This window comes from Grus americana, chromosome 4, assembly GCF_028858705.1.
Source record: "Grus americana isolate bGruAme1 chromosome 4, bGruAme1.mat, whole genome shotgun sequence".
Lineage (NCBI taxonomy): Eukaryota > Metazoa > Chordata > Aves > Gruiformes > Gruidae > Grus > Grus americana.
In genome coordinates, this window is record NC_072855.1 from 26211293 (window position 1) to 26238585 (window position 27293).

The following is a 27293-nucleotide window of genomic DNA, read 5'->3' on the forward strand; positions in this document are numbered from 1 at the left end:
ATGCAGTTAGTTTTGTATTGGCAGTAGCTCAGTGTTAAAAGAAATGCTGTTTAGGCTAATCCCCAAAATACAAAATTCTGCTGTTCACAAGAAACTTTCAGCTACTGGCAGCAAGATTCTTTGAAAAAACAAAACAAAACAACCAACTCCCCCCCTCCTGACCAAGGTGCTATTCAAACTGTTGAGATGAAGAGCAGAACTTTTCTTTCACTCACTTTTATAAACACTGCTTATAATGATGGCTTAAGTTACAATTAAAATGATTACCTACTCAGGAGTTGAAAAAGTAAATGAAATTATGTGTCAAGAACTTTCCAATAGCGAATATGGACATTTGAAAGCTACCTGGAAAAACTCCAGCCAAAGTAACAAAGCTTATTGCCCATGGTTAAAAATTAAAGACAGAAAACACAGAGCTGCTACAGCAGTCAGGGAAATGGGGATTCATAAGAAGATGGCAACCCTCCTAAGCCTCATTATAAATAATTAAAAGCATTTGGTTGTTTACTTTAATAAAACTAAGTTGAAGAGGAGACATAATTGCCTGCTATAAATGCACCAGAAGATGGCTAAACACAGAATAACAGGATAAAAAATGGCCTCAAAAAGTTTAGGTTAAAGGGGTTTTGACCATCAAAGGAAGGTAATACTTGAATCAGTTTGTCAGTAAAACTAGTGAAGGCAAAAAAAAACCCCCAAAAACCCAAACCAAAAATGTTTAAGAAAGAACTTGAAATTAATACATGGGATTATATATTGTGGTTCCCTATAAAGGTAAAGGACTGGACTGAAGATCTCTTCTAGTCCTCTGCCCCGTAACAGGTCCTATTTCTTAGGGAATGAAAACCACAGATTGTTTTTGAAAGAAACAAATTCCTATTCCAAAACCAAGCAGAAGTACCACTTTGGAAGAAAAACTGTTGAAGATGCCTAATTTTTCTTTTAGATGTCATCTTTCTTTTGTAAGGAGACTTAAGTAGGAATAAACTCCTCAGATTTAATTAATTGAGTCCACTAATTGAAATGAATTGAACTGAGGCTTTTTGTAGTGCTTGATGACAAGATTATATGCAGCACAAGGCGGACTGTGAAACAGCTGGAAAATGTTGAATACTCCCTGTTTGCAGCAATAATTTCAGAAGCTACTCTGACTGTGAGAGAGAATTATGGATTTAATGTGAAAAGATGATCCTTTCTTGAAATTACTACACATGGCAAAACCTCCTCCTCTCTGGTGAAGTCTTCACTTGCATCAGAAACCAGAATCGTCATCACCACCACCAAGGAGACACGCTGATTATTTACAAATAGTCCTGTGTCTAGCCAGGCTATTTGCTGCTGGAGAACACCAGAAACAAGCAAATGTAGGATGTCTGCAAAACACACATAGCTGCCTCCATGGCAAGAAAAACAGCAGAGAGATGGATACTAACTCTTTGGGGGACACATAGTATTTCATAAAATTATTTTGGTTGGTGCTATTTACAGGCCATGTTCAAGACAGCCACAAGTGGTCTGACAAGTCAGCTCGTCAGAAATATCCCTCATCACTCCAAAAAGCCCAACTGGTTAATCTCTAAAACCCAGATAATCTGTAGGAGTTCACCACCAACTCACTTCCTACATCTTTAACTGTGTTTTCATTCACCTCTAGGTAAGTTATTAAATTTAAATACCTGGTATGACCATCTCTTTCCTCTACCCTTCTTGAAAACTGTCTCATTCTCTTCCTTTGAGATCCTAAGCACTTACTGGTTTCTAAAGTAGAAAAAAAAACTTTTGGAGCAACTGCCTAGTACTTTGCAGGTATAAATACATTCTTCCCATTCTTAGACATCGCTATATAGCTGAAACTACTCTAAAATTGCAAGGCGGAAAGTTCTGCTGAACAGGGTAACGTGGACAGGGAATTTGAAAATCCATGCTTAAGACAAGACGACTACATTAAGCCTTAGCAGAAACACACGTTTAAAAGGAGCAAATAAAGGTAAGCCCAAATGTCAGGCCAAACAGGTCCATTCTGAAAAGATTTTGGAGAAATTGAGTTACAGGCACTTTCCATTTTTCATCCCATTCCTAAGGAGAGAGTGAGGTTTCCCAGAAGGTTTAGTTTCTTTGCCTGATCACAAGGAAAAAATTTAGCATTTTTATACTTTGACACATGGCCATCATATTTTACAACAATGTAAAAAGAGACAGACCAGAGGAATTTACAGTCCAGGATTAGTAAAAGCATCTTTTTTACCTCCCTTGAAACTCAGTTAGGAAGGCACAGGTTGCTCTATAAATTAACCAGGAAGGTTATGATCTGTCTCCTGGGAAGTACCAATTCAAAACTCATTTCCAATTGTGCATGTTTCACATGCAGAATTAGGATCCTTGTCAAGCACAATGAGCCATGTCTTCAAGAAATTCCTACCAAAATAAATTACTGAAATCAGGAAGCTGGATGTAATCACTCTCCCCTTTTTCCTGCTTCCCCTTAACTTTTATGGCCTTGTGCAGACAACCTGCACCAAGATGCCAAGGATATGAAGCTCTGAACTGTACCTTAAGCACATTATGTATAGAGAAACGTTTGTTGTTTATTGAGAATTTTGAATGCTTAACTGCATTGCTGCATAAATCACGTCTCTTACAAGAATTACATTAATTATGAGACACACTTTTCCCCAAACTGATATTTTTGCAGTGCTACAATCTTTGCAGAAGTTGATGCTCTGTGGGAAGATAACTACTTCAACTCTCCACCAGGTGGCATGGTTTCCTTTGCTGAAAGACAGCATTAGTTGGTGCCATTGAGGAAATTTAATTTTTTAATTTATTTTTTTTCAAATGTACTAGCCACTGTCATGAATAGGTTTAAATAGGTTTAAGATGTCTAAAATATCTCTAAAAAGGTTCATTTTAACAAATTCTTCCAATAAAGAGTTTAATGAGTTAAAAAAAAGCTTCCTTCTCTTATGCCGAAATGAAGAAAAAGTATCTGTGCTTACTACCACGCAAAAGCAAGCTTCAATCAAATATAGTTAAGGCACATCATGTAGTAAAGGAGAGCCTAAGGGGCTAAAAAAAATATCTGATTTTCCAAGTCTCATGTCATCAGTTTCAAATTCTATCAAACTTCTTTCAGTCTCATAATATTTTGGGTAGATGGGCTAGCAAGGAATCCACATACCACACCCTCTTCCCATCCATGTGACAATTAAAGATCCCAGAATATTTTCCACAGTTGAAGATTTTCCCTGCTGTTTCCAGACCACTTTCCATCTCTGTGAGGTACAGCCACCCAAGAGGTACAGCTTGTCCTGTCCTCGGGACAGAGGCAGATGCACTGAACAGCTCTGCCCACAGCCTCTCCCACTGCACAGCAACATCAGCGCCGCTGAGCTTCACCCACAGGACCACACACATGGTCACTGCTGCCCCTGCACAACGTCCCCATCGTGCAGTGACAGCCAGCAGGTAACGTGCTTTGACTCAAGAGATTAAAAAAACCCCCAACAAACCAAGCATGTATAGTTTCTCCTCTATTTCTTGTCTTGCTCCTCTCAGTCACTTCTGTGAATGTTTCAGTGCTCAGTTTTGAATACTCATTCAAGTGTCATCAGCATGGTTTTGCCTGAAGAGGAGAAACAAAACCAGCTGTGACAGACAACAGAGGACAAGCTTTTGGCATTGACCCATTTCACAGACACCGGATGGATATCAGATCCATAAATTTTGAAGTTCAAACATCAAGCCAGAGAGGGAAGAGAGGTGATGACACGAGTTATACAAATACTGCCACACTTCTCCGTGCAGGAAGGGCTCCTAATTCTACCCAGTGCAAATCACGTGTTAAAGAGTCAGACATATCAAAATACTGCCTCGCTATAATGCTTTCCATACCGTAAGGCTTATCTTGAAAGAAACAGCTTTCTGGTTCTGAGGACAGGTACCTAATGCTCATCACTCCTCCAACTCCAGTTACTGCACTCAGAATTTAGTGCTTGTCATTGCGACAAGCGCAGCTGAAACACTTGCTTTTTAACTGCCAGCCTGCCAAGCAAAACACATTTATTCACATCTCATTTAAACATCACAAGCCAAATAATCAGGATGACAAAGAAGTTTAAGTACCCTGATCAGTCTGTTTTCTCTCCTAAAATATATTATTAATGCTATTATAATTAACTCTGTTACATACTATCTTCCTGCATATAAGTAGCTTCTGATCCTGTCAGTCACTGCAGGTGTATGGCACAGCCAAAACACTTATTTAAATTACTTGCATTTCCAATTATAAAGATTCACATACATCCTTGAAAAATGGATGCAAGCACAAGGCAAAACCATCAACAAGACAAATCTGGAGATATGTAAAGGCTCTGATTTAATTATGGTGCTTGTTCACATAATGGTCTCATTTTTCTCTACAAATGTTATCCTCAAACTAGGTTGCATTCTCTGTTCTAAAATACGAAGTTCCTTGTTCTAAAAAGTAACTTCTTTGTTACTAGCTGTGAGTTCAAGCAGCCACATAAACAAGGAACAGTACCTACAAAAGGGAGAAACTCGAGAATAAAGAGCAAATTCTGTCACCGAATGCCCCAGGAAGCTATCCAGCCACAACAAACAGAGCCCCCTCTCACTCAGGACAGAAAACTCACTTAGTTGTCCACGGAGTCAGTTATTACAATCAGACAGCAGAATCTTTAGCTGTAACATTCAATTTCTCGGCTTACGTGATTTTAAAATAAGTCACACTTTCCTGACCAAATTGAATGAAGCTTTAAATCTGCAAATTCCTTTGATGGAATTAGTCTTGGAATGGTCAGTCTACATTGTGCCAAGAGGAGGAGTCCTGTTAATTTCAAAACAGGAGACATTCTGCACCTTGCAAGTTATGTTTACAATTGCAAATTTTTAATTGTTATCCCATTGTGGATCTTTTTACAGACCTTGGCTTCTGGATCACTGTTGATGCTGCAAGAATCATCATCATCAGATTGCGGACCATTTCTGTTACAGAAAATAAAAGACATCAATCAATCTTAAAGTCATATAAAAATTACAGCACAGCACAAAATGGAGCTGGTCACTCCATGGAAACTTCTGAAGTCATTGTACCTGAGCTTCAAAGAGGCATAGCGTAACGTTGCTCCTTCAAACTCTTTCAGACTTGGGTCTGGGTTCACAGTGGCTGCATGCAGATCCTAGAGATAAAGGCAGTGCTATTAGTATAGTATTAAGTGCTATTAATATAGTATTAAGTACACCATCATGTTATTTCTTATTTCAAAGGGAAATTAAATCCTCCCTGCAAAGAAGCGATAGTATTTCTGGCTGAAGTTGAAAAGAGGCATGCATATATTCTCAAGCTGCATTTCATTCAGTGCAGGCATCTTATTCGTTACGTCATGGCAGTTGCCCTGCTAGTTTAGACTGAATCCATTCCAAGTGGAAAGATCAGAAAAGGCAGCATGTTTGTGAGCTAGATATCCCTAGCAGTACCCCCATTCACTTTGGCCTAGGTTATGAATGACATTCATGGAAAAATAAAAGGGGAAAAAAACCAGCCACTGCCATGCAAAAACCAAGGGTAATAGTATTAAAGGTTCTAAAATCTGACAATATACTTGCCTTCCAAATGTCACTATTAATCTTTCCCCCATTCAGTACAGCAAAATCACTCCATGGCTGTTTCTAGACACATAATTATTCACACAGGAAGAAGCACATTGATAAAAATAAAAAAAAAAAAAAAAAGAAAAAGAAAAAAAACACAAGACACGGTTGTTAGCATTGATATTTACAGGATGGGTTAGGGAACAGATCACCTCAAACTTCAACTAATTACTCCACTATACCATGGCATTTGGAGGAAAGGGGAGAGAAGACATGCCTCTAACAGTTACTTACCAAAACAAATGATTGAAACAAGGAAAGTTAATATAAATTAGGAACAGACAATGAAATTACTCTTTAACTATGATCTTAAAAGCAAGCAAAATGAATCTGAATATGAATGTTGGCCACAGCTGCTACAGCCTTTGATAAACAGCAATTAAGGGGAAACGTTAGGATTTCCATTTGACTGGCACTTTGGTTAAAAGACTAACACTACTGGAACTAGAAATACTGAAACACAACAATTTATACAAGGATAAGATACATACAAAGTAAAAATCAAATATTTCTAGAGAGAAGGCACAAGAAAAGGACAGTGAAGGGAAGGAGGATTAGTAAGGAGTGCAGAGAGATTTCTTGCTGAAAAACTAGTTTTGTAAAGTCTAGAAGCTTTTTTTAAAAACAGAACAACCCCTCTCCCCCCAAAAAAACCCCAAACAAATCACCCATCCTCTCATTTTCCGTTCAAGTTTCTCAAAATTTTCAGAGGCATTCACTGGTACAATGAAGCAAGTAGCGGTGCATTTAGCGTGACAGTGAGAGCAACCTGAGGTTCAACCTTCTCTGTAAAACCCGGGAGGAGCAGCTGATGTTGGAGTCGTCCCTCTCCTTTCCCCACAAGGCCAAAAATCCCACAGTCCTGAACAAGAGCCAGGTGGGACAGGAGATGTGGTTGCTGAGAGACCCAGAGCCACCTCTTTGTAGCTTCACCAATCAAGTATTCCTGTTATTAGTGGGCCCTTTTTAAAGATGTGCTCTCCCAGGTTGTCCAGCTCAGCCCCAAGATGAAGTGGTACCTATTAATATGGCCCAATGCATTAATTTGCAGGGTGGACCTCTCACATCAGAAGCGTTCTCAGTACATCCCCACTAGAGGAATGATTTGTGAGAACTCCCAGGAGTAACTCTTCCCTAACATGCCTTTGAATTGAAAGAGTTGTTAGCTTTTCCTACTAAGTCCCTCCTCCTCTTTAATTATTAGCTGCTAGTAGTTACATTACCTACAGAAGAACTTCTAGAGGTGATCCAGGCCTGGGATGAATCAGGCTATGAGAAGACACAACTAACATCACCAAATTCTGCATGATGTCAAAGAAGCTCTTATTGAAAATCAAACCCTACAGCTTTTTCTCTGCACAGAAAATAGAAAAGAGGCAGCAAAATCTCTAAGATTTGGAAGAGAATGTTACAAAAGATGAGGATTCACAAAGGAAGTCATTTGGCAACACACAGGAGAAAAAAGCCATCTAAAACTAAGTCAAATTTAATCAGCTGTGCAAAACTAAAATACATTTTCATGCTTTTGAGGGGGAGGAAGGGAAAGAATGTTCCAGGTTATTCATATTTAGCATTCATTAGCATTTTTGTTAGATCTGCAGGATTTTTGCATAATACTTAACCCATAATTGCTTTGGATTGAAATTTACTGATTATCTTGTGAAAGAAAAATTGCCTTGCAGCCTTGTGGAAAACTAAGACATTCTTACATTTTTTCCTATTTGAACCCCTTTTTTCCATTTGTATGCATTACAGCATCATTCCTCCCCACCCATTTTTTTCTGATTCTCTGTTCAACAATAGTAAGTAACTGCTTTTCTTTATGCTAAATATCCAGAGTAAGCTACAACATAAAAATGGCTGACTTGATCTGTTCTTTGTTGACTGCCCTCAGCTGTGAGCCACATTCTACCAAATGAAGCAAAGCTTCTGTATATCATATCATTTAAGAGACAGGGACACAAAATAAATAAATACAAATTTTAAAAAGGAAAATAAAAGAAGGAAACAAGACAAAGGGTAAAAAGGCATTACTCTGCAAAAAAGAAAGTGTTTCTAAATGTTTATTTGATAAACTCAAAAGCTGTAAGAGCCCAAATAAACTCAAGACTAGCACATGATGCTTCACAGACAAATGTGATAAAGATAAAAGTATTTTTTATGGAACTCATGGAAGCCTATTGGGACAGATACGAAATGCTACCCATGCCGTCTTCAATCCTAGATTATACTCTTTCATCTGCCTAAAACCTATATATCCCCCAACCTTTTGAGAAGAAAGCAATACAAATTCCAGCACGGGGGAATGAGCTAAACCAGCTCTCCCAAAACAGATTATCTCGGAGCACAGGCTTCCAAACAGCAGTGAGGGAACCAGCAGTACACAACTCACAGGCAGTCCAACTTGGGGCTGGAAGCTGTCCACGACAACTATTGCTGCCAAGGGTAGCGCTAGGATAAAGGCGTTTGGGAGCCCCTATTCTAGATCAAATTCCACCTCTTTTATGAGGTGTCAGATTGACCGTATCACAGACGTCCAGGTTAATCCTTCACAGGGAGGGAGAGGGGGAGCACTTGGGGTAGGCTGCAGTACAGTGAACAGGGACTGAAACGACTATCACCTGCAAGTGACCTGGAGATGATGAGGTGCTGGCAAGTATTGATCGCAGAGAGATGAAGAACCAAAGATTCATGATAGCTGACACTGTTAAATCTAGATTACAAATTGTTTCATTACCTACCCCTACCTCTTAATCCCACACCATGGCTTATTTCCCTCTTACTGCTTTGTACCAGGGTTCTGCTCAGAACGAGCTGAATCCCAAAGGATTCTTCCTACAGTTCCCTCTTAATAAAGCTCAACATCCATGCTTTCAAGAAATGCAAGACTTTTCCTAACAGTTCTCATTATAACTCCAGCTACGCCCCTTCTTTGTAGCAGTTTCAGAATTTGGCAGTGCACAAAGTCCTGAGCCCAAATCACACTCTCGTTTTGAACACCGGTACTATAAGTCTGCTGGTATTATATTGCAATGTTATCTTAATAACCACTAACTCAAAAAATCAGTATTATTTAAATAATGGTATGTAAGATGCTTATCAATGATTGCAGAAACCTTCAAGAGACAAATGCCTTCATCTATACCTACAATTAAAATAACCATATAATATCAGACTAATACAAATCTTGGAAACTTAGTTATTTTCTGTATCATCTTTTACATCACAGTATGTGGTCTTGATGCTGTCATGGAACTTTATATGCATAAATCTTTGCTGGATCAAATTCCTTGCTGAATTAGAACTGCCATATCAAAACCTAGATGAGCCTACAACGTACTCACATGCATGGCATTTTAGAATGACTCCTCAAACGTCTTATTTAATACAACTACATTGTATTGAAATCTATGTTGTTATAATTCATACATTTCATATTCTCCATGATGCTCCTGAGAATTAATGATCATTATTTATAATCACGAACTACTCTTCATTTAAAGCAAACAAAATTTTGAAAGGTTAAAGGTACATATGCCACATTACCAGCAGGTCTGAAATTTTAAACAGAGGTAGAAAAATATTTGAAATGAATATACACATTTTCCCTCTGCAATTTACCAACCATGTGGATTTCTGGGTTTTTGTGAAAGACATCTATAACTTACTAATTAACGCCCTGTTTTCCATATTTTACAGTAAGAAAAATACTTGATGAAGTTATATCACTCGTGTACAGTACAGGAACTTATACTGAAAGTATGTCCAGCACTTTACATTCAGCATTTCTGGATTTTTTTTCTTGTTTTCTAACTGAATGATAACAATTGCTGTTCTTTCTCCACGAACCCTCTCAGAAATAATTTCCAATGTGCTTAGTGCACAGCACATTCCACGGGAGCTTGACTGATGTAAACCATAACTGAAATGTTGTGGTCAAGTTTGCAAACCTTATGAGTAGCATTTATGAACATGTGGGAGCAATCTTTCTAAAATAATGAAGAAGAATGTACATGTTTAAGCCTATACAGGATAAAAGTTTCAGAGTCAAGATGGTAACACATACTTGAGTGTCCTTAACTCCTCTTAACTTTCATTTAAGTTATTTTGGTGCATATGTCAACAAAGTCAAGAACAGAAAAAATGTCCTATCTAAATACATTTTAAATAAATAAATAAATAAACCCTAAGGATTGCCTGATCCAAAACTCAAAGCTAGTACAAAGACTTGCCTTGATTTCATAGAACTGTGGACCTTCTTCTGAAAAGTTAGTATGAAAAAGAATTAATTTCAAAACAATTTGATTTTATATTAGTATTTCATTCCATAGAAGTCTTCCCAGCATACTAAACCAAAGAGATTGCATTTTTTGAAGCATACTATTCTTTCTGATAATTTATTTTATTTTTCTACTTATATGACATCAATCAACTCCCTGGATTGTGCCTGAAAGGATTATTTTAAAAGTCAGTATCACATATTGCTCTTTCAGCACATGTGAAAGAGAGAGTGCATTTCTTTCTGTTTCTAGTTAAAGACTGACTACAACACAGTGATCCACTTGCGCAGATATTTTGTACTGGCAGAATGTTAAGACACACTTGAGAATACTTGATGTTTATTCAGTAGAAACTACGCTGTAAAGGAATTAGCATCTCAAATCTTTGTGTGATACTCCTACCAAGTGAAGCAAAAAGAAAGAAGATGCAAACAAAGAGTCCAGCCAAAAGACTGCTATAACGTGCAAAAATTTTATGTATCCTGTATCCATATAATGCAGCAACGCTTCAGCGCATGCTACAGAACCACAGCAGTTTCACATTCATCAGGCACTGGCTCTCTAATTTATCTGAGATATGTCTAATTTCATCCTACACATCCAAAGTTTAGGATGTTTCATGAGGCACAGCCACTAGAAAATGCACATAGAAAGTAGATACTTACGACGTATTATCAATAAATAGCTACACTTTGAGATATTATTAGGCCCCATATTCTAAGCTCAGTTTAGCTAGCTGTTAAACCTACAAGTTCAAAAAGTTATTTCAATTTTCTTTACAGTATGCAGCCCACAAGGAGACATAGTATGTTACCTCAGTTTCTGGAGTAGGAGATGGAGTAATGGAACCAAGCGATCCTTTTCGTGAGCCCTGGAGATCTGTTGGGATGGACACAGGACGTTGCCATTGAGTTGTTCCTGTTGGTATGTGCCAGTAGTAGATCCCAGCAATGTCATTGATTTTCTTCCAGCCAGGTGGTAAGTCTGGGTCTGTCTGAAATGAATGGTCACTCCATATATCTGCTGGGAACAGGAAAGGGGAAAAAAAAAAGAAAAAAAGAAAAAAGGGAAAAAAGAGAAAAAAGAAAAAAAAAAAAGAAAAAAAAATGAATCAATGTTACTAAGACAGAAACAGTTCTTCCATGAGTCTGCCCCTGATGCAAGTGATGCGCAGCTGGTACTGCTGTTGTGCAGTTCCTGTATAAGTGAATACCAGAAAAACATACTGAATTATTGAGGCTCAAAGTAAGGTGACAAAGCCTGGTTTGACCTGGCCTATAAAGAGAGGAAGAAAAATACACTACTTACCAAGAGCTGTTCTAATATGGCAGCTATCTAATACCATCAGATAAACTAGCTCTTCTAATAAGGTTTAGCTTCAAGTACATGAAATCACAGCATATAAAGAAATATTTGGAGTTGTGATGTACTCTATCCTCTTCATCATAGCAACTTCCCTTCTCAATGCAGGGTAGCAGAGCATATTTTTCTGCTTATCAAAGTCAGCTTATCAAAACAGAACACTCCCCCAATCAAAGAACTCACATTGGGTTTACTTACAACATCTAAAAGACTGCTAGTTCAAGACGACAAGAACAAAAGAGCTGAGTGATCATTTTGCACATACCTCGATTGTCACAAACAAACATAATGTTTTCAATTGGTTTTATAATAGGGCAGGGGAAAAAATAAATCAAAAACTCATCTGTGCCACCACAGATGGCTCTCCTGACAAACCTCCTACTAACTTCAGAATGCACCAGCAATTCATATCGTAATTAGAGACATTCCTAAATTTACCTGGGATTATAGATGCATATAAGAGCGAGTGTGCAGTGCTTTTTAGACAGGCAGGGGCATCACCTATGTGCAAACAAACTGCAGTAGCCCAGCAGAGGCAGCTATGTTCTGCTGGATACATGTTTTCCAGAGGCTGAGAAGGGAGCCAGCGCTCTTCTAAACTTCCCAGCTGAACCACTTTAGTGCTATTAACCAGCTGCTCTGGTCCACTCCAAGGACTGTCAAGCTGCAGGGAGAAACAAGTAACCTCCCAGACTGATGTTTCCACCAGCACTTCAGCAGGCACGATGAAGGCTGACACCAGCACAGTGAGCTGAGCTAGCAAGAAAAAAACCCCAAGAATAAAGGCAGCACCACATCAATGAGCCGTGGCCCATCTAGTCTGGCAATTTGTTTCCAACCTTCAAAGCCAGTCCTCAAAACGCCTTCAGTGAATGACAGATGAATAACCTGTTGTTACATTGCTGCTCTTAATCTCTTTTTTGAATTCAAAGCTTCTTGTTAGTCTATCCTCAAGTCTCTTACTAGGTGTTTTGTCACGGTTGCTTATTTCTGAATCTCTCATTACTGCTACCCACATTTATGCGCGCGCACACACACAAATAGCATGATAAGTTGAAATAACTCTTACTCCATAGCACAAACCAGACTATTTCTTCCCCTGAGCCACTTAGACTTCTTAAGTTACTGATTTACCACTTGAGGACTAATCCGAGCAAATTCTGCAGAAGAAAAACTAGACAATATCATTACACTTAAATTCAATAACAAGCCTCACCCATGGCCCAATATCTGAAATCAGCAACATTAATATAATCAGTTCCAGAAATTCCCAAATATTCTAAACATTCTCTTCTAAATGTTCCCCATCGTAGCCTCTACTGCATTCAAGTGTATGTAGTTCCTGACTCCAAGGTATCACATGTTTTAAAGCCCATTCATCTTCAACCTTGTCCATTTTTATTTGCCAACTGAACAACTCAGCTGCACTCTTCTCAAGCATAGAAAAGGAAAATAAAAGCAAAACACTTTCAATAATTTGACCACATCACGCAAAAACTGACATGCAAAGATCAAATATCTAAACATCACACTGAAGTATGCGTGGCAACATCTGCGAGTCCAGATACACATGAGTAAGTTTAAAGAACTGCTTCATAAAACTCCAAACTAACACAATAATGTCAGTGTTCATAAAACTTACATATTGGGCCCTTCAATGCATGCTGGAATAGGAAAATAATAAGTTTTTATTATGCAGAGACGCAAAGCTTCAGATCAGTTCAGGTTCATACAATTTACAGTATTAAACAACCATACTTCAACATTGCTAGGACATGAAATGGTATTCTCTTCACTTTAAGCTAGGCGCTGCTTCTGTCCTTACATACATATGTGTACACATGTATTTAAATACACAGTTAGCAAAGCGTTATGCTATGGCTGCATTAAATTACTCCTTTTAAAACCAATCAACCACAGATGCAGAGGAACCAACGTCCTGTTAGTTATTGTTGTAATGGCATGTAGTACCAGGAAGACCTAAACAGAAATGACTTTGAAGTAAAAGCAGGCAAAACTCACAGCACAAAGAAAACTGTTAACCCAGAGACTTAAAATAACAACATCTACGCAACATTTAATTAGAAGAGAAGAAATTACCTTGTATGTGAATGAATACTTGGAAGGAAATAACGTAAAACAGCTGGGAGCACGCTGGGATAAGAAAATATCACCTAGCTGATAATTTACTTTGAAAACTTACCCATTAGCAAAAATAAATACACCAAAATATGTTCGCATATGCTCGGAGATAAAATAGGAATTAATTTTCAGATTTTTTTTTTCAATTAACACAGCTCAGGACCTTCAGAGAGCTGCATTTTCCACACAGAACGACTGATTTACATCTGTGCGCGAGATGCAGGTTGCTGGTGTCTGGGTACTCCTTGCGCAGGGGTGCTGACCCCAAACCATCTGATAAGCATGGCTGAACAGGACAGTGCCAGACTACACATGTGCATACTGAAACACAATTCCTTGTGTTAGCTATACAAACCTACTCGAAAAAAAATGAAATGTGTGTGTCCCTCAGCCCACATGGGAATACACCTCAGGCTCGGACAGACTGGCAGGAATAACCTTTTCACAGACTGTGCCTTCCTACTGGCAAGAACTGGAATACCTCCCTAGTTCACTGACTGTTCTAACAGATGAACACACTCAGAGTGCAAATCAAAGGTCATGAACCATCAACAAGAGATACCAGCACAGGAAAGATTAAAAAAAAAAAAAAAAAAAAAAAAAAGAGTCAATATACAAAATCTGAAAGGACAGATGAACATGTTTGCAGCATCAGAGACCTACTACAGGACACCAATGGCTCTTCTTTATTTGAATATGGAATTACAGGCAGCAAAATACATTTCCTCTCAATTTGAAAGACCTCATTCAATGCCATGACATTGAGTCAAAGTATTACATTTTTGTTGCACACCCTAGTGTAAGAATAGTACCTTATCAGGGCCGTGTTTGAAGCCCAGAAGAAAATGAAGGCACCACACTGATATCTATCTATGTATATCTATATCTATATACATATATCTCCTGTTACATTCAATGGCCTTTTCAATCCTAATCTTCCTGTAGAACAGAAAGTGACAGCCACAAGACAGGGGAGAAAAGCAGCAGGTATCAAAGATGTGTAGACGTGGTGCTTAGGGACGTGGTTGAGTGGTGGACTTGGCAATGTTAGGTTTATGGTTCGACTCAATGATCTTAAAGGTCTTTTCCAACCTAAATGATTCTATGATCTGTAAATCAACCCAATTCTGTTGACGTGGCATCAAACAACTTGCATGAACCAAACTCAAGAGGAAATAGAACTGAACCATTGGACATCTTAATCTGAAATTGAGAAGTCCTCTTACGCTTGCAGGGTTTTAGAGGTAAAAACATTACATGGAAAGGGTTCCTTCTGGTCTGTGGAAGACTAAGCCCTTCATGCTTCCTCAGTGGCAGATGATTTATGGTGATCAGGAACTTTTCTCCAATTCCCTCCAAGTCATCCCCAGGAGGTAAAGTTCTACCTGGCATCTCCTGGCCTTTTCCATACTGCTCTTTACTGATTTGCTGATGAAAGGTCAACGAACCAGGACCACGTGGTTGCTTAAAGCTTCTGGTTTTGAAAGTATTATTTCTCTGATAATATGGAAAGCATGGCTTACTACAGAAAATTAGAGCATGACTCACAAAAAGAACGTATCCTTTTGTATTGGGGTTTACAATACTGTGTATTACAGTAAACCATGATCTCCTGAAAGGCTATACTGTAAGACATTTCTTACATAAAATGCATAAAGCAACAAGAATAAGAAAAACAATATTGGACTAGAATAAGAGAGCCACTGTAGCAAGCTGTGTGAAAAAGCAGACAGTGGGTTTCTTCAAGAAACTTGGGTTCATATTATCTGTATAATTTGTCTTTCTACAGCAAGAGAGTAAACTTCTTATCAGTGGAAAGACTATTTTAAGATGTAACTAGTTCAAAAATCTGCACAGGAATGAGGTACATCTTTACCCGGGTGTCATGAAGATTCAGGCAGCACTGCAGACCTTTGACAGCCAACTTTTTTTCTGGAGAAAGACCTCACTGAACAGGGTGGCTCCAATACCTGCATACACTCCAGAGATGAAGTCCAAAATCAGCCCTCACCACAGGAGACCAGACAGTCTGCTTGCAGCTGATCTTTCACCTTGCTTTCTATCTCTGTCCGAACACAGGGTGCATGAAAGCAATCACCAGCGAGGCTGGCTGACTCTGATCCCAGAGCCGCCCATGCCGGTCCAGACACACTGGCCAGTCCTTGTCGGCAAGCTGCTACCTGGAAATCTGCCTAAGATAAGTGTGAGCTGTCACCACCTGACTTCAGAAATGCAGTGCTGTCAGCTTAAAGGTCAACATAGTTAGAAGTTCACAGCTGGTCTTCTGCAGGCAGATTCATGTGAAAGAACGGGTCGCAAAGAGAGGACTGATATTTTTCAGTTGGAGTTTTGCCACACTCAAGACAGATGATTAAAGCCTTGTCCATATGGGGAAAGATCTCTAAACTGGCTATTCATGGGGATGTTACTATGGAAGAAGCATAGGACAAATCAGGCAAAAACCAGTGACAGTAAAAGAGATGTGGTAGAGTATTTTGAGGACTAAAATGGAATATCACATAAAACCACGGAAGATGTGATTTAAGACAAGAAGCTAATTTCATTTGAGGAAAACTGAAAAACACGAAGTGGACTTCACTGGGCTTTCCTGCTTTCACCACCTTCCTGTACCAGGACCTTGGGAAACCACATTTTTCCCCTCTACCTAAAGCTTGCTTAGAGGTGGCGGCCACAGTCCCTTCTCACAGGGTCCAACACGGTGGGGCACAGGGCTGCTCCCCGGAAACTGGGCTCTGCAGAACTCAGAGAGAGGGATCTGCTTGCTGCACCCCACCGCACAGCCTCCGCTTCATCTCTTCAGAGACTGAGCAACACAGAGATGATAGGAATGTTTTTAGAAGAATGGGAAAATGGTGAAGAAAAAAAATATCAGAAGTGAGAGCTCAAGGGGAGGGCACTGCCTGTAATGCCTTACCATTCCCTTTTAAAACCAAACAGGGAATTTATGTTAGTCATTGATCTTTAAAAGTTAAAATAAAGAAGAAAACCCAAACTCACAAAAAGCCAGTAAGGCTTTAGAAAAGTACCTTTTACAAACAAATAAATCTTTCTTTGTTATAAATAGTTATTTCCATTTTTAATAAGTGTACAAAGGAGTGAAACAGTCTGAAGAGATTCCCACTTGCTGAAATTGTCTGATCAAGTTTCACTCAGAAATAAATGCTTATGTCTGAATTTTTGTCTGAATAGCTGAAACATGGCGCCTGTAATAGGAAAAAACCCTAATACAGCCTTCATCCTGGTATCACTATAACTGAGGAGAGCTGTTAAAACCTCAAACATACTGGAAAAATGAAGCCGGTCACACAAAATGAAACTATTAACTCACTCTTATGAAACAACTAGCAACAGAGATGGACCTCCACAAAACCATAAACACAGCCATATTTAACTAGTAATTCTGGCTAGGAGAACTTTGTGAACACATTTTGTATTCTAAAGAAGAAAGGATAGAGATCATATAACGTAATATATTGCTGTTTGTAACTCCCTTCTCCATATGTCAGCCTCTGCCAATTACCTGATATAGAGCAGTGATAAATTCCATGCTGTAGCTATAGTTCAGATATCAAGTGTGGCATAATAATTAGAAATTTTAGTAATTATATTTTTATTTCAAGTTAAAATTATTTACTACTGAGGCTGATCTAGGAAAACAGTGTTCTGGTATTGAAAAGAGATGGTACTAAACAATACAAATAATTCACTGAAGAGCACATGTAATTGGTGACCAAGCTCTTTAGCAAAACTAGTATTTTTAACGCTTATTTTATTGCTCTTTCAGAAGAAAGGACAGTAATCAAATTGCTGCCATTATGAATCACTCTTTAGCCCTTGTTCAATTAAACAGAAATTAAAACGGGTTCAGCAGGATCTTTACAGTGAACAAACTCATGCAGTAGATGAAGACCATTTCTTTTTCCAGCATTTTGCAATGCCACAAACTGTTCCGTTGCCACAGGCATCCTCTGTAAGGCAAGGTCAACACCCACCAAGCGCAGGTCCCGTTGGTGGCATCACAACAGATGCAAACACTATGCCCTGTATCTAAATGCAATGCAGCTTTCCAGCTGCTGTTCCCAACTATGTTGGCACTGTTCTCTGCTGATGTAATTTGTGGATATTTCATAATTAGAGAGACTAACTACCATGAACATTGAGCAGCTTTGAACTAGTTCAGGCTTTCTTCTGCAGGCACAGCTCAAAATCCCCTTCACTGAAGACCAAAGGCAGTCATTTATAAAGAAATACAGATGGAATGAGGATGGCAGGAGCTCCAGAGGCACTTTCTGGAAGAGCAGGAATGCAAAGGTACAGCACAATATATTTTAATTTAACAGCAAGTTGTGATAAAAATTTTGAGACAATAATTACTTTTTTTTTTTTTTAAGAAAGAACTACACTGAAGTAAAATAATAAACAAACTTTCTGCTTTCCTTTAGATAAACTAAACAAAGGTGGATAAAACCAGCAACGAGGTGTTATCTCCACTTCGGAGAGAATTTGGTGGTGATGATAAGCAAGGTGCTGGCAACAGACACTGAACTGTCAGTGCCTCTGCTTAAGTCCTTGTGCATGAAGGAACTAAAGCCTCAAACCTAGGTCACTAAAGGCTAAGCAGACCTACTTCCTGAACAAAATACTCTTAAGCAAGGCAACGTGTCTAATGCAGTAAGTTTTGTATTGAACTGGGAGATCTACTTGGAAAAAATCCCATGTATTTTGGACGCACTGCTGCTCTTTAGGTAAAAAAAATACCACCAACCAGCATGGCTAGGATATCAAATCATGGCCAAGAAGAGTACTCTTGAATAGGAGGAACTGCAGTCCCAAAGGGCTCGAGGTTGGCAGCACACATGACTTCAAAATGAAGACTGTAATAATGCTGTACAGAGCCAGAGTGCTGGAAATTCTGTACCTGGGAGGTGCATAGTAGTATAACCTATGGCACAGGACAATTTTAACTGTGTTACTTCAGTTTAAAAGCAATTTTATTTTTTTTTTTAAATTGGGAAAGAGCACCAAGGTAGACTCACACTAAGACAGAAAATGTATTCATGAAAATCTAAGAGGTATTGCATTATTAAAGGAACGTATGTGCTTTGCTTTTTAAGGTATTAATTTCAACATGTGGGTCTCATTTCCCCCTGCTTGGAAGCAGAAGCAGTCTCTGGCTGATGCAAATGCAGCTCTACTGGAGCGGAGCCTGATTTCCACTCAGTCCTTCCAGCTAAGGAGGACTCCTTCCACTGCATGGTGGTAGCATGACCAAGTGAGACAAGGCTCAACAATACTTGTGAGCACTTGATCTACATTATCTAAATAGGTTAGGAAATAAAATACCCATACTCTATAGAGACAAAGATAAGAGAACTCACTTTTTTGTACTCCTAGTTTAGTTATCTCAATTCTTAGGACTGTTTTGTAACACTTTTTCTCCTGTAAAGATCCTCTGAAGAAAAGGGCTACCATCCAAACACAGGATTTGATCTAGACTTTGATTATCTATTTACCACCATCTCAAAAGTAGATTTGCACAGTGAGAAGAACTGAAAAGGAGTGTTCAGTGTTCACAGGGGTCCAAACAGGGACACATTCAGAGTTTTCCAAATCTAGAAAAGTAATCTGGCCAATAACAAATCTGTAAATCCATGTGTCAGTCTCTGTCCCTCCCATTGCTCACATTCCAGCCCTGGGTGCACAATGCAGCAGTGGGAAACCACTAGCTTCAAATCTGATGGCTTTCTTCATTGCTGGAATGAAGCCTAAGGAAAGAGCTGGCTCACAATAGCACATGCGTGTGACAGATACTATCCCTCTGGGCACACAAGGGGAAGCACAAGAAAGGAGCTGGGAAGACAGGAAGATAAAAAGGTTTTATTAAAAATAAAAGCGATGGGGGAAAGTGGGGTTTTTCCTCTTCTGAACTTCCAAAATCTTGAAATAAAAAATGTTTTCCTTCTGCCTTCTGGGCCTAAAGAAAAGCAAAACCAAAGAAGAAAAAAAAAAATCACAGAAACTTAATCTTCTTGAGAAGATCCCAATGACTTCAGCAGATCCAGGATTTGATCCTGAAGGGAGTGTATTCCCCCACTCCATATGCACACTGAAGGGGAAGACATGCTGTATTCATGAGTGAAGGCAAATAAAGAAGCACTCTCCATTGAAGAGCACAACAGAAAGAACATGGGCCCTGAATGTTTTTATCCCATTTATTTCCTGTAGTGGGCTCAATGTGCAAGTTTAAGTTGCCCAGGTTTAACAAAAAAAGACCCCAAAGACAAATTTTCTCCTCACTTTCAATGCACTACAGCATAATCAACAGTACCACCTACCCTCATAATTCACAACAACGGTCAGCAGGTAGTCTCGCCTAAGCATCATTGCAAGAAGCATGAATGCTATCTCAGAAACAAATGCAGCAAAAATGCAAGCCACTAGGACAAGTAATTATAAATCAGACAAGTCTGTCTAATTTGGGGAACATTACTCAACAAGGAGTGATAAACAGCCAGAAGCTGGTCATTTGGCATCATCTTTTCTCACAGTATGCAACTGGTTGTCATGACAACCCTGTAGTCCTCCTTGCTGAATCGTTGAACCAGCTGCCTGCGTTTTGTGAGAGGAAGATTCTCAAACAGGTTCCAGGAAAAAGTGCTGAAGTGTGGGATTTACAGGCATACACGTAACCAGACACAATCTGTGCCAAAATGAATTGTCATTTTGATCACCTCTAACATAAACCATAATCAGAAAAGACTGACTTCTTAAAAATCCTAAGGAAGTTTGGGGTAAATCACCTGTACTATTTTTTTCATATGATGTGATCTTCATCCTGCTGTACAAATCATGAGTAACTACAGGCATACAAGGCCTTCAAGCAGAGATGACTATCTTAAGGAAGAGAGAGGAAAGCAGCTTTGTCAACATTCAGAGAAAAAACCACACACCATTAAACCCACTTGTTTTGATGTCCTGGCTTCTTGTCCCTTTCAACCACCAAACCCCAAGCTGTTAGCATAAGTACTGAAGTACTAGCACAATAATCAAAGAAAACCAAGGGCAAGTGACTTCAGAAGAGAAGCCCAGAAGAACTGTTGATGACAGCCCTGGAAGAGTACTCAGGATGGTACTACCTGTCCTGCTTAAGTGGGAGAATTTCAGGGCTCTGCGAGGTGTCTGCTCAGGGGCAACGCAGCCTGAGGTCCAGAGGTGAAGTCATGGGAAACCAGCACTGCAGCTTGTGTTTACAGGAGTTGATATAAGAGAAAAGCAGCAAGGGAAAGTACCACAGGAAGACCGTGAGGAAAGGTCCCATGTGTTCCTTCCTGGAAAATGGACCAAAAATAAGTAAGAACAAGAGGACTAGCCCATTCACCAACCAAAACCATCCAGCCACAAAACAGTGTCCAGCAAAGGAAGGAAGGAAGACTTGGAGGTGACCTGAACTGCTGCCTCAAGGGAGCTGTCATGGCAGCAGCTGTGGACCAGGGAGAAGCCAAGCTCTGGGAAGACCCATCCCACCTGGAGGAGGGTGGCTTGTTAGCCAGGTGGAGCAGTGGTGGTGACATGAAATGGCAGATGTAGAGGAAGGACTACCTCAGCTGGAGCAAAGGCTGATGAATCGCTACCTGAAAGTGCTATAGTGGAGGCACATCCTACAGCTCTTGCACAAACATTACTGTGTGACGAGATCACCATCTCTTGATTAGGAGGCTGATGAACATTAGGAGGGTTGGGCAACTAACAGGGTGTACTGGGTCTGGTTGGGATGAAGTTAAGTTTTCTTCATGGCAGCCTGTCAGGTGCAGTGTTTCACACTTGTGACCAAAACAAGTGTTGAGAACACACCAGTGGTTTAACTACTGCTGGCACAGGGCCAAGACCTTCTCCATTTCTCCCTTTGCCCTCAGCCAGAGACTAGCTGGGCACTGGTCTGCTGGTGGGAGGTAGTCAGTGATTGTGTTTGCATCACTTGGGGTTGTTTTTTTTTTGTTTTGGGGTTTGTATGTGTGTGTTGGGTTTTTCCCTTTCATTTATTAAGCTGTCTTTATCTTGATTCATGAGTTTTTCTCACTTTTGCCCTTCCGATTCTCTTCCTCATCCCGCTTGGGGGGGTGGGGGGGGGTGTGAGCCACCGCAGAGGCATTTAAAACACACTGGCCAAGCCCAGGATCCAGGGAGGAGCAGGCTGGTACGCTCCAGGGTAGAACAAAAAGGAGACCCAAACAAGCGAGAGCAGCCTACAAATGAACGCCCTGTTCACCAACTTTGTGCTTAACTAAGATACAGTCTCAAATACTATGTGAACAAAATGCACTATTACCTTGGAAGATTTCTACCAACTAATTTCCATAGAAGTCAGAATAATTTGCTACTGTTCTAGCAAGTGAGTTACTCCTGCTTATAAATATACTTTGTATATGACCTGTATGAGTGGGTTTCTTGCTTATTTGAAATGCTAGTTCTCTATTCTTTCCACTAGATGGCAAAAGCTTTTACATAAAAACAGTAATAGTCTAATACACAGCAGAGTGTACCTCTAGTTTGGTCTAAATCCACTGTGATTGCGCATTGTGGGATTGTGCCCCAAGGGATCTCCTCATCATGGAGGACTCTAAGCAACAAATAATTCATCCAGAGTTGTATCTTCTTCCTCATTAGCAAATCACTAAAAATGGTCTTGTGAGTTAGCTTTCAGGGCTAAAACAGTCCAGCAGCATGATATTTTTTTTGGCATAATACCTTCTTCCCATGCTTCTCTTTCTGCACAGAGAGCAGGATTGCGGCATATGATCTTGTGTTCTGGGTTCATACCCTATTTAACTACTTTGTGTTGTTTTAAAGGAGGGGGAGTTTGGTCTAAAGAAAAAAATTAAACAGCCATCTCAGCCAAGGGACTGCTGGACTCACACAGCAAAGCCTGAACATGTGCTGTTGCACCCGCAGACACACCCCACAGCACACCCAGCAAATGCAATTTGTACCTGCGTGGAGTCCAGCCTTCCTTACCCCCCCAAAATCTATCTGTCTCAGCAAGAGCAGCCAAGCATTTGGCAGAAAAACGAGGAAAATCACTTTTGTGGCAGCTGTGAATTTATGTATTTCTCTACTACAATAAAGAGCCCGATTCCCCTGTCCCCTCAAAGCGAATCCATATATTAGTGTCAAACTATGCACAGAAGAGATCATTAAAGATTTCATTTTGGGCAATGAACAAATATAGTCTGGAATAATCACACAAAACAGAAAGATTCAGTCTATAAATACTGACATGAAAAGCAGTAGAACAGATGTCCTTCTGACTTCAAGATGCAAGACGCCTGCAGAGCGGGAGGAGATGCTGCTGTATGGCATACAGCAGCATGGTCACTTCAACAGCCTCAATTCTCCACACTAGAACTGCTGCACCATGTTGTTTTATTTCGAAGTAAAACTCTGTTTTACAAGCATCAAACATTACAGAGGTCGCTATCTCCTGACCTGTAACTCCTCATTTTGCTGGGACTGGCTGTAGACACAAGTGGGTCCCATCTCCCTTAGACCTGCTGCTAGTAGCAGCTGCTACTTCACTTGACACACACCACAAAAGACAGACACTTGCCATCAAATCCTGTACTAAAGAACAGCAACAGGCTTGGACTCCACACTTATCAGATTTGTTTCAACTGAGGAATAGAAAGACCCTCAAAAGTTTAAATGAGGTGATGTTAGTGAATGTGTCTCTAATCTGAACGACAGAAGCAGTAAGCTAGAGCATGGAAGAAGGAATCTGACTAGCAGGCACTATTTTCTTCTCCCTTTAGAACAGGAATTGCAGAAAAAAGAAATCTGCATAAAAAGTCAGGTACTGGGCAAATGATAATTTTCTTCATCTAAAATATGATGAAGCCTATTGAATTCAGGAGAGAACAACATAGAGAAAGGAAGGACTACTTCTCTGGAGAACGTACTGCATAAATATATTGGTATATTCTGAAATTTTATAGAAGTGCTCATTAGTGAGTTTTGTGCATATGATTGGCTAATTAAAAGCCAGCAAAGTTGGCCAGTGGCACATACATACAATTCAAATGGTGGCTTGACTAAAATTGCTTTTCTTTGACAGCTTCATTTACAGCACTGTGAAAATGCATTAGAAAAACCTTTTTCTGAATTTAATGATTCAATGAAAACAGAACATAAAATTGAATTACAACGGAGTTACTCTCTGAAATTAAATGTTGTGCTTAAAAAAAAAAAAGGCAAAACCTGCAAAGAACAGCTATTTCCCATCTCAGATGCAAGCTCTGCTCATCCCTCAGCCCATGCAGATGCACAGCTCCACACACAGCGTGGCAGATGCTTTAGGATGCCATGAAAACTTTATCTTCAAACCAACCTTGTGAAGCAGGAGAGTGCAAGCCCTGTTTTAAACAAAGGCGGGCAGGGTCAGGAGGAAAGGTCTGAGATGCATTAAATAACTTGCCCGGAGTCATGCCCAGACTCCGCATACTCCCCAGGACCTGTGCAGGCTCCCTGCACCCGAACACCAACCACAAGACCAAGGTGCACAGACGGAGACCAGCCACCACCATCCAGTGTGTCTGTGTGCCAGAGACCCCTTCCCTCCCACACGAAGGGCTGCTCTTCCTGATGTGGCAAAAAAGTAATTCCTACCCCATCCTACCCAATTCAGTCAGTTTGGTACTATCAGTAAAAGCCAGACGATCTGGATTAGTTTGACACTTTAAAGCTGTGGTCAAATGTGCATTAGAGAACAAACTGATGGCTCCTTTTCTTCCCAACATAGAAGCTGAAGACCTAATGTTTCCCCACCTCCAAATTCATTTCATGTTGCTACAATACTGAAGGGAAGGTAGAAATTATTATGGCAAAAATCCTCTCTTTTACTGTTAGAGGCACATAAACATGAAATATTGCACAAGCATAGGAAGGCATTGGCCCTCAGGGCCTACACAGTTTGCCTGCAAAGAGAGATGTTCAGGGAGAAGCTCGGGCACATCAGGCAGCTAAAGGTTGTACTGAGGCCTTGTAAGATGCGAACTCAGCTCCACTTCCCAGCCTTCAGGCTTTGAGACTTTTAAAAAAAACCCAAAACCAAACAACCACAAACCAACAACCCACAACACTTTAACCTTTTCAAATGTAATCTTGCTTCAGTTGAACTAAGTCTTCTCTTGCACAATGCACAGAGCCATATATGAAATGCAACATGTAGCAACTACAACAGGAAGGCTTTATGAACAGGGGCTTCTGACAGCAGATGCAAACGTCGGGGACCTGGATGTATTTCACCCCCCGTGGGAGAGGGAAGCATGCTGATAGAGCACAGGGGGCTCTCGTAGCCCAGAAGTTTTTCACATTGCTATGTTGGTATAAACTTTCTATTAAATCTTTACTCATACCGTCCAGATAGCTTTTGGTATTAAGTAAACTCAGAGATGCTAATCATCTTTGAAAGCATCCATCAGAAATATCATTATTTTCATTTTCATACCTACTTCATGGCAGTACAGCACTAAAGCGTATTTATTTTTGACAGAGATGGATTTATACACATAACTGAAGCTAGATTCAGAAATCTACATTTACGGAGCTAGAAATGGTGTCTCTGACCACTAACATGAATTAGAAGAACATTCAGAAAAATAACAGTGTCACCAATCATCCTAGTAAGTAGCCAGAAACAAACCTAACACTGAACAACTGGAGTCCTATGCCAGACAGGCATTTAAAAGAGAAAGGGGGGGGGATTAATTTTACAATTCTGCAGAACCACAACAGAATTTCACTTGCAATTAGCACCGCCTTCAATGTAAAGTATATTAGCAAAATACCTACTCACTTTGAAAACTTGAGGACAAACTCTCCTTAAAGCTCCATATGTCCAGAATGTAACAACTTCAAAAGTTTCCTTTATTGCAAAACCGGAGCTAGAATCTCCCTCAAAACAAACACTTGCTTGGTAAGAATGTAAACACACCAAAGCACAGTAAAACCATACACAAAAGATCTCCAGCATGTGATGCACCACCAGCCATGCAGATCTATTAGCACTATGGAAAAGACACAGCTGGTTGTCATCACAAGTTGTCACAAACAGTAAAACAAGAGATGCACAAGCAACAGCATGGTCCTTCCCCAGCTGAACACAGCATCTAATTCTTGGTGAAAACATTACAATTCGTGGACATGCCAAAGGGCTGCAGGTGGTCTTGGTAAACAGGAAAACCAGTTACACTGGATGAGAAGATTTCCCTTTCTAGATTTATATTTACCTTTGCTGCTGCGCAAAAATAAAAGACTGCAAATAGGTCCTACAGGATTAGGACACACACATGGTTTCAAGAGCTGTTTTTCCAGTGCACAGCCTTCACTTTTTAGTTTCCTTCACCATACAGAAGTTCACCTCCTGGTTTCTATTAATTTCTTAAAGTTCCTTTACTGTTACTCTTCTGATCTGCTACTTAAAATCCTCATACACAATGGCAGGCAATTAATTACCTTTTGCCACTCTGGAAGGATCAAAGTCATGAAGGTTGTTTTTTTTTTTTTTTTTTTTTAAAGTAGCAGCTTGGTACTCACTGGCAGTTGAAAAAGTTTATGCTGGGAACATAAATCAGGAAAATCCTGATGCCTACTGTTTTAATGTAGAGTTGAACTATCACAGGACTAGCATGTGCACTTCCACGTGCCCTATTATAACGATGGATGTAGCAAAACTGGAAAAGACACAAAGATAAGGTAGAACTGCTTCTGCAAGCAGAGCCATTGAGTGTAGCAGGACTCTGGAGCTTGGAAAAGGAATGACGAGGAGGAGGGAAGGATGTCACAGAAATTTGTAAAATCATGAATGGTGGGAAGAAGGCAAGAATGGAAAGGAAGTGATCATTCTCTATTATTTACTGCTTCCTATAACAGAAAAGCAACGGGCACCTAATGAAATTATTGGAGAGCAATTTTATAACAAAGGGAAGTACTTTTTCATACAACACATAATTAAGTTATGGAGCTCATGGTCACAGGATGTTGTGGATGCCAGAAATACAAATGGGAGCAAAAATAATTAAACAAATTCATATTAGAAAAGTCTATCAAGAGCAGTTAAAGAAGATAACATGAATACATACCAAGTCTGAAAGCCCTAAAACCACCACTTGCTGAAAGTGAATAAGATATAATAGGAGGAGGACCACTTTATGCTAGCTTTGGTTTTTATTTTTATTGCTCCCATAAGTTTCTGCTACTGACCACTGTCAGAGGCAACCAATAAAGAACTGCATGAGCCTAAGGTCTGCTGGATACAGCCATTCTTACAGGCTGATGTGCTATCTGGTGGTGTACAAAATTGAACTGCAACCTCTGTAACTCTTGTAGAAGTGAGCTCTAGCTTCCAGGCAGTGTATTAGTTTGCATTGGAAACAGTGGAATTAACATTATTGAAAGACTTTTATCAAAGTAACCACAATGATTATACTGGGTCAGACTAAAAAAGCCACATCTGATATGAGAACCCTCAGACAGATATATCCAAGGTTCCTCTAAGGGATATTTATATTCCTAGAAGGAAAATCCACAATAAATTTGTTCTTATAAGTACAAAGGTACAGAGTTTCCTACCCTGAGATACACAATAACCTCATATGACAACAGCAAGGCAGGAGTTATGGGACTGAATATTATTCTCCTTACACATTTGTCACCTTCAATTTTATATTAACATGTATCTAAAAGGAAGATGTTACTACTTTTATACTAAATTGTACGGAGCCATCTAATAGGTAAAAATTTCTTTATAGGCAAATACATCTGCTG

General features: G+C 39.7%; 1 protein-coding gene across 17 annotated transcripts in view; it reads right to left on the bottom strand.

The window, feature by feature from the left end:
- The window catches only part of APBB2 (amyloid beta precursor protein binding family B member 2), a 194510-nt gene that overhangs the window by 59811 nt on the left and 107406 nt on the right, over positions 1-27293 (bottom strand). For 10 of the 17 annotated variants that reach the window (XM_054824067.1, XM_054824068.1, XM_054824065.1 and 7 more), the window contains 4 exons: positions 10765-10973; positions 5626-5688; positions 5113-5198; positions 4944-5004 (listed from right to left, as the gene is read on the bottom strand). In XM_054824067.1, coding sequence (XP_054680042.1) covers positions 4944-5004; positions 5113-5198; positions 5626-5688; positions 10765-10973 — 419 coding nt within the window. The remainder of the gene's footprint in view (positions 1-4943; positions 5005-5112; positions 5199-5625; positions 5689-10764; positions 10974-27293) is intronic. The other 7 variants (XM_054824081.1, XM_054824079.1, XM_054824080.1 and 4 more) reach the window with 3 other exon arrangements.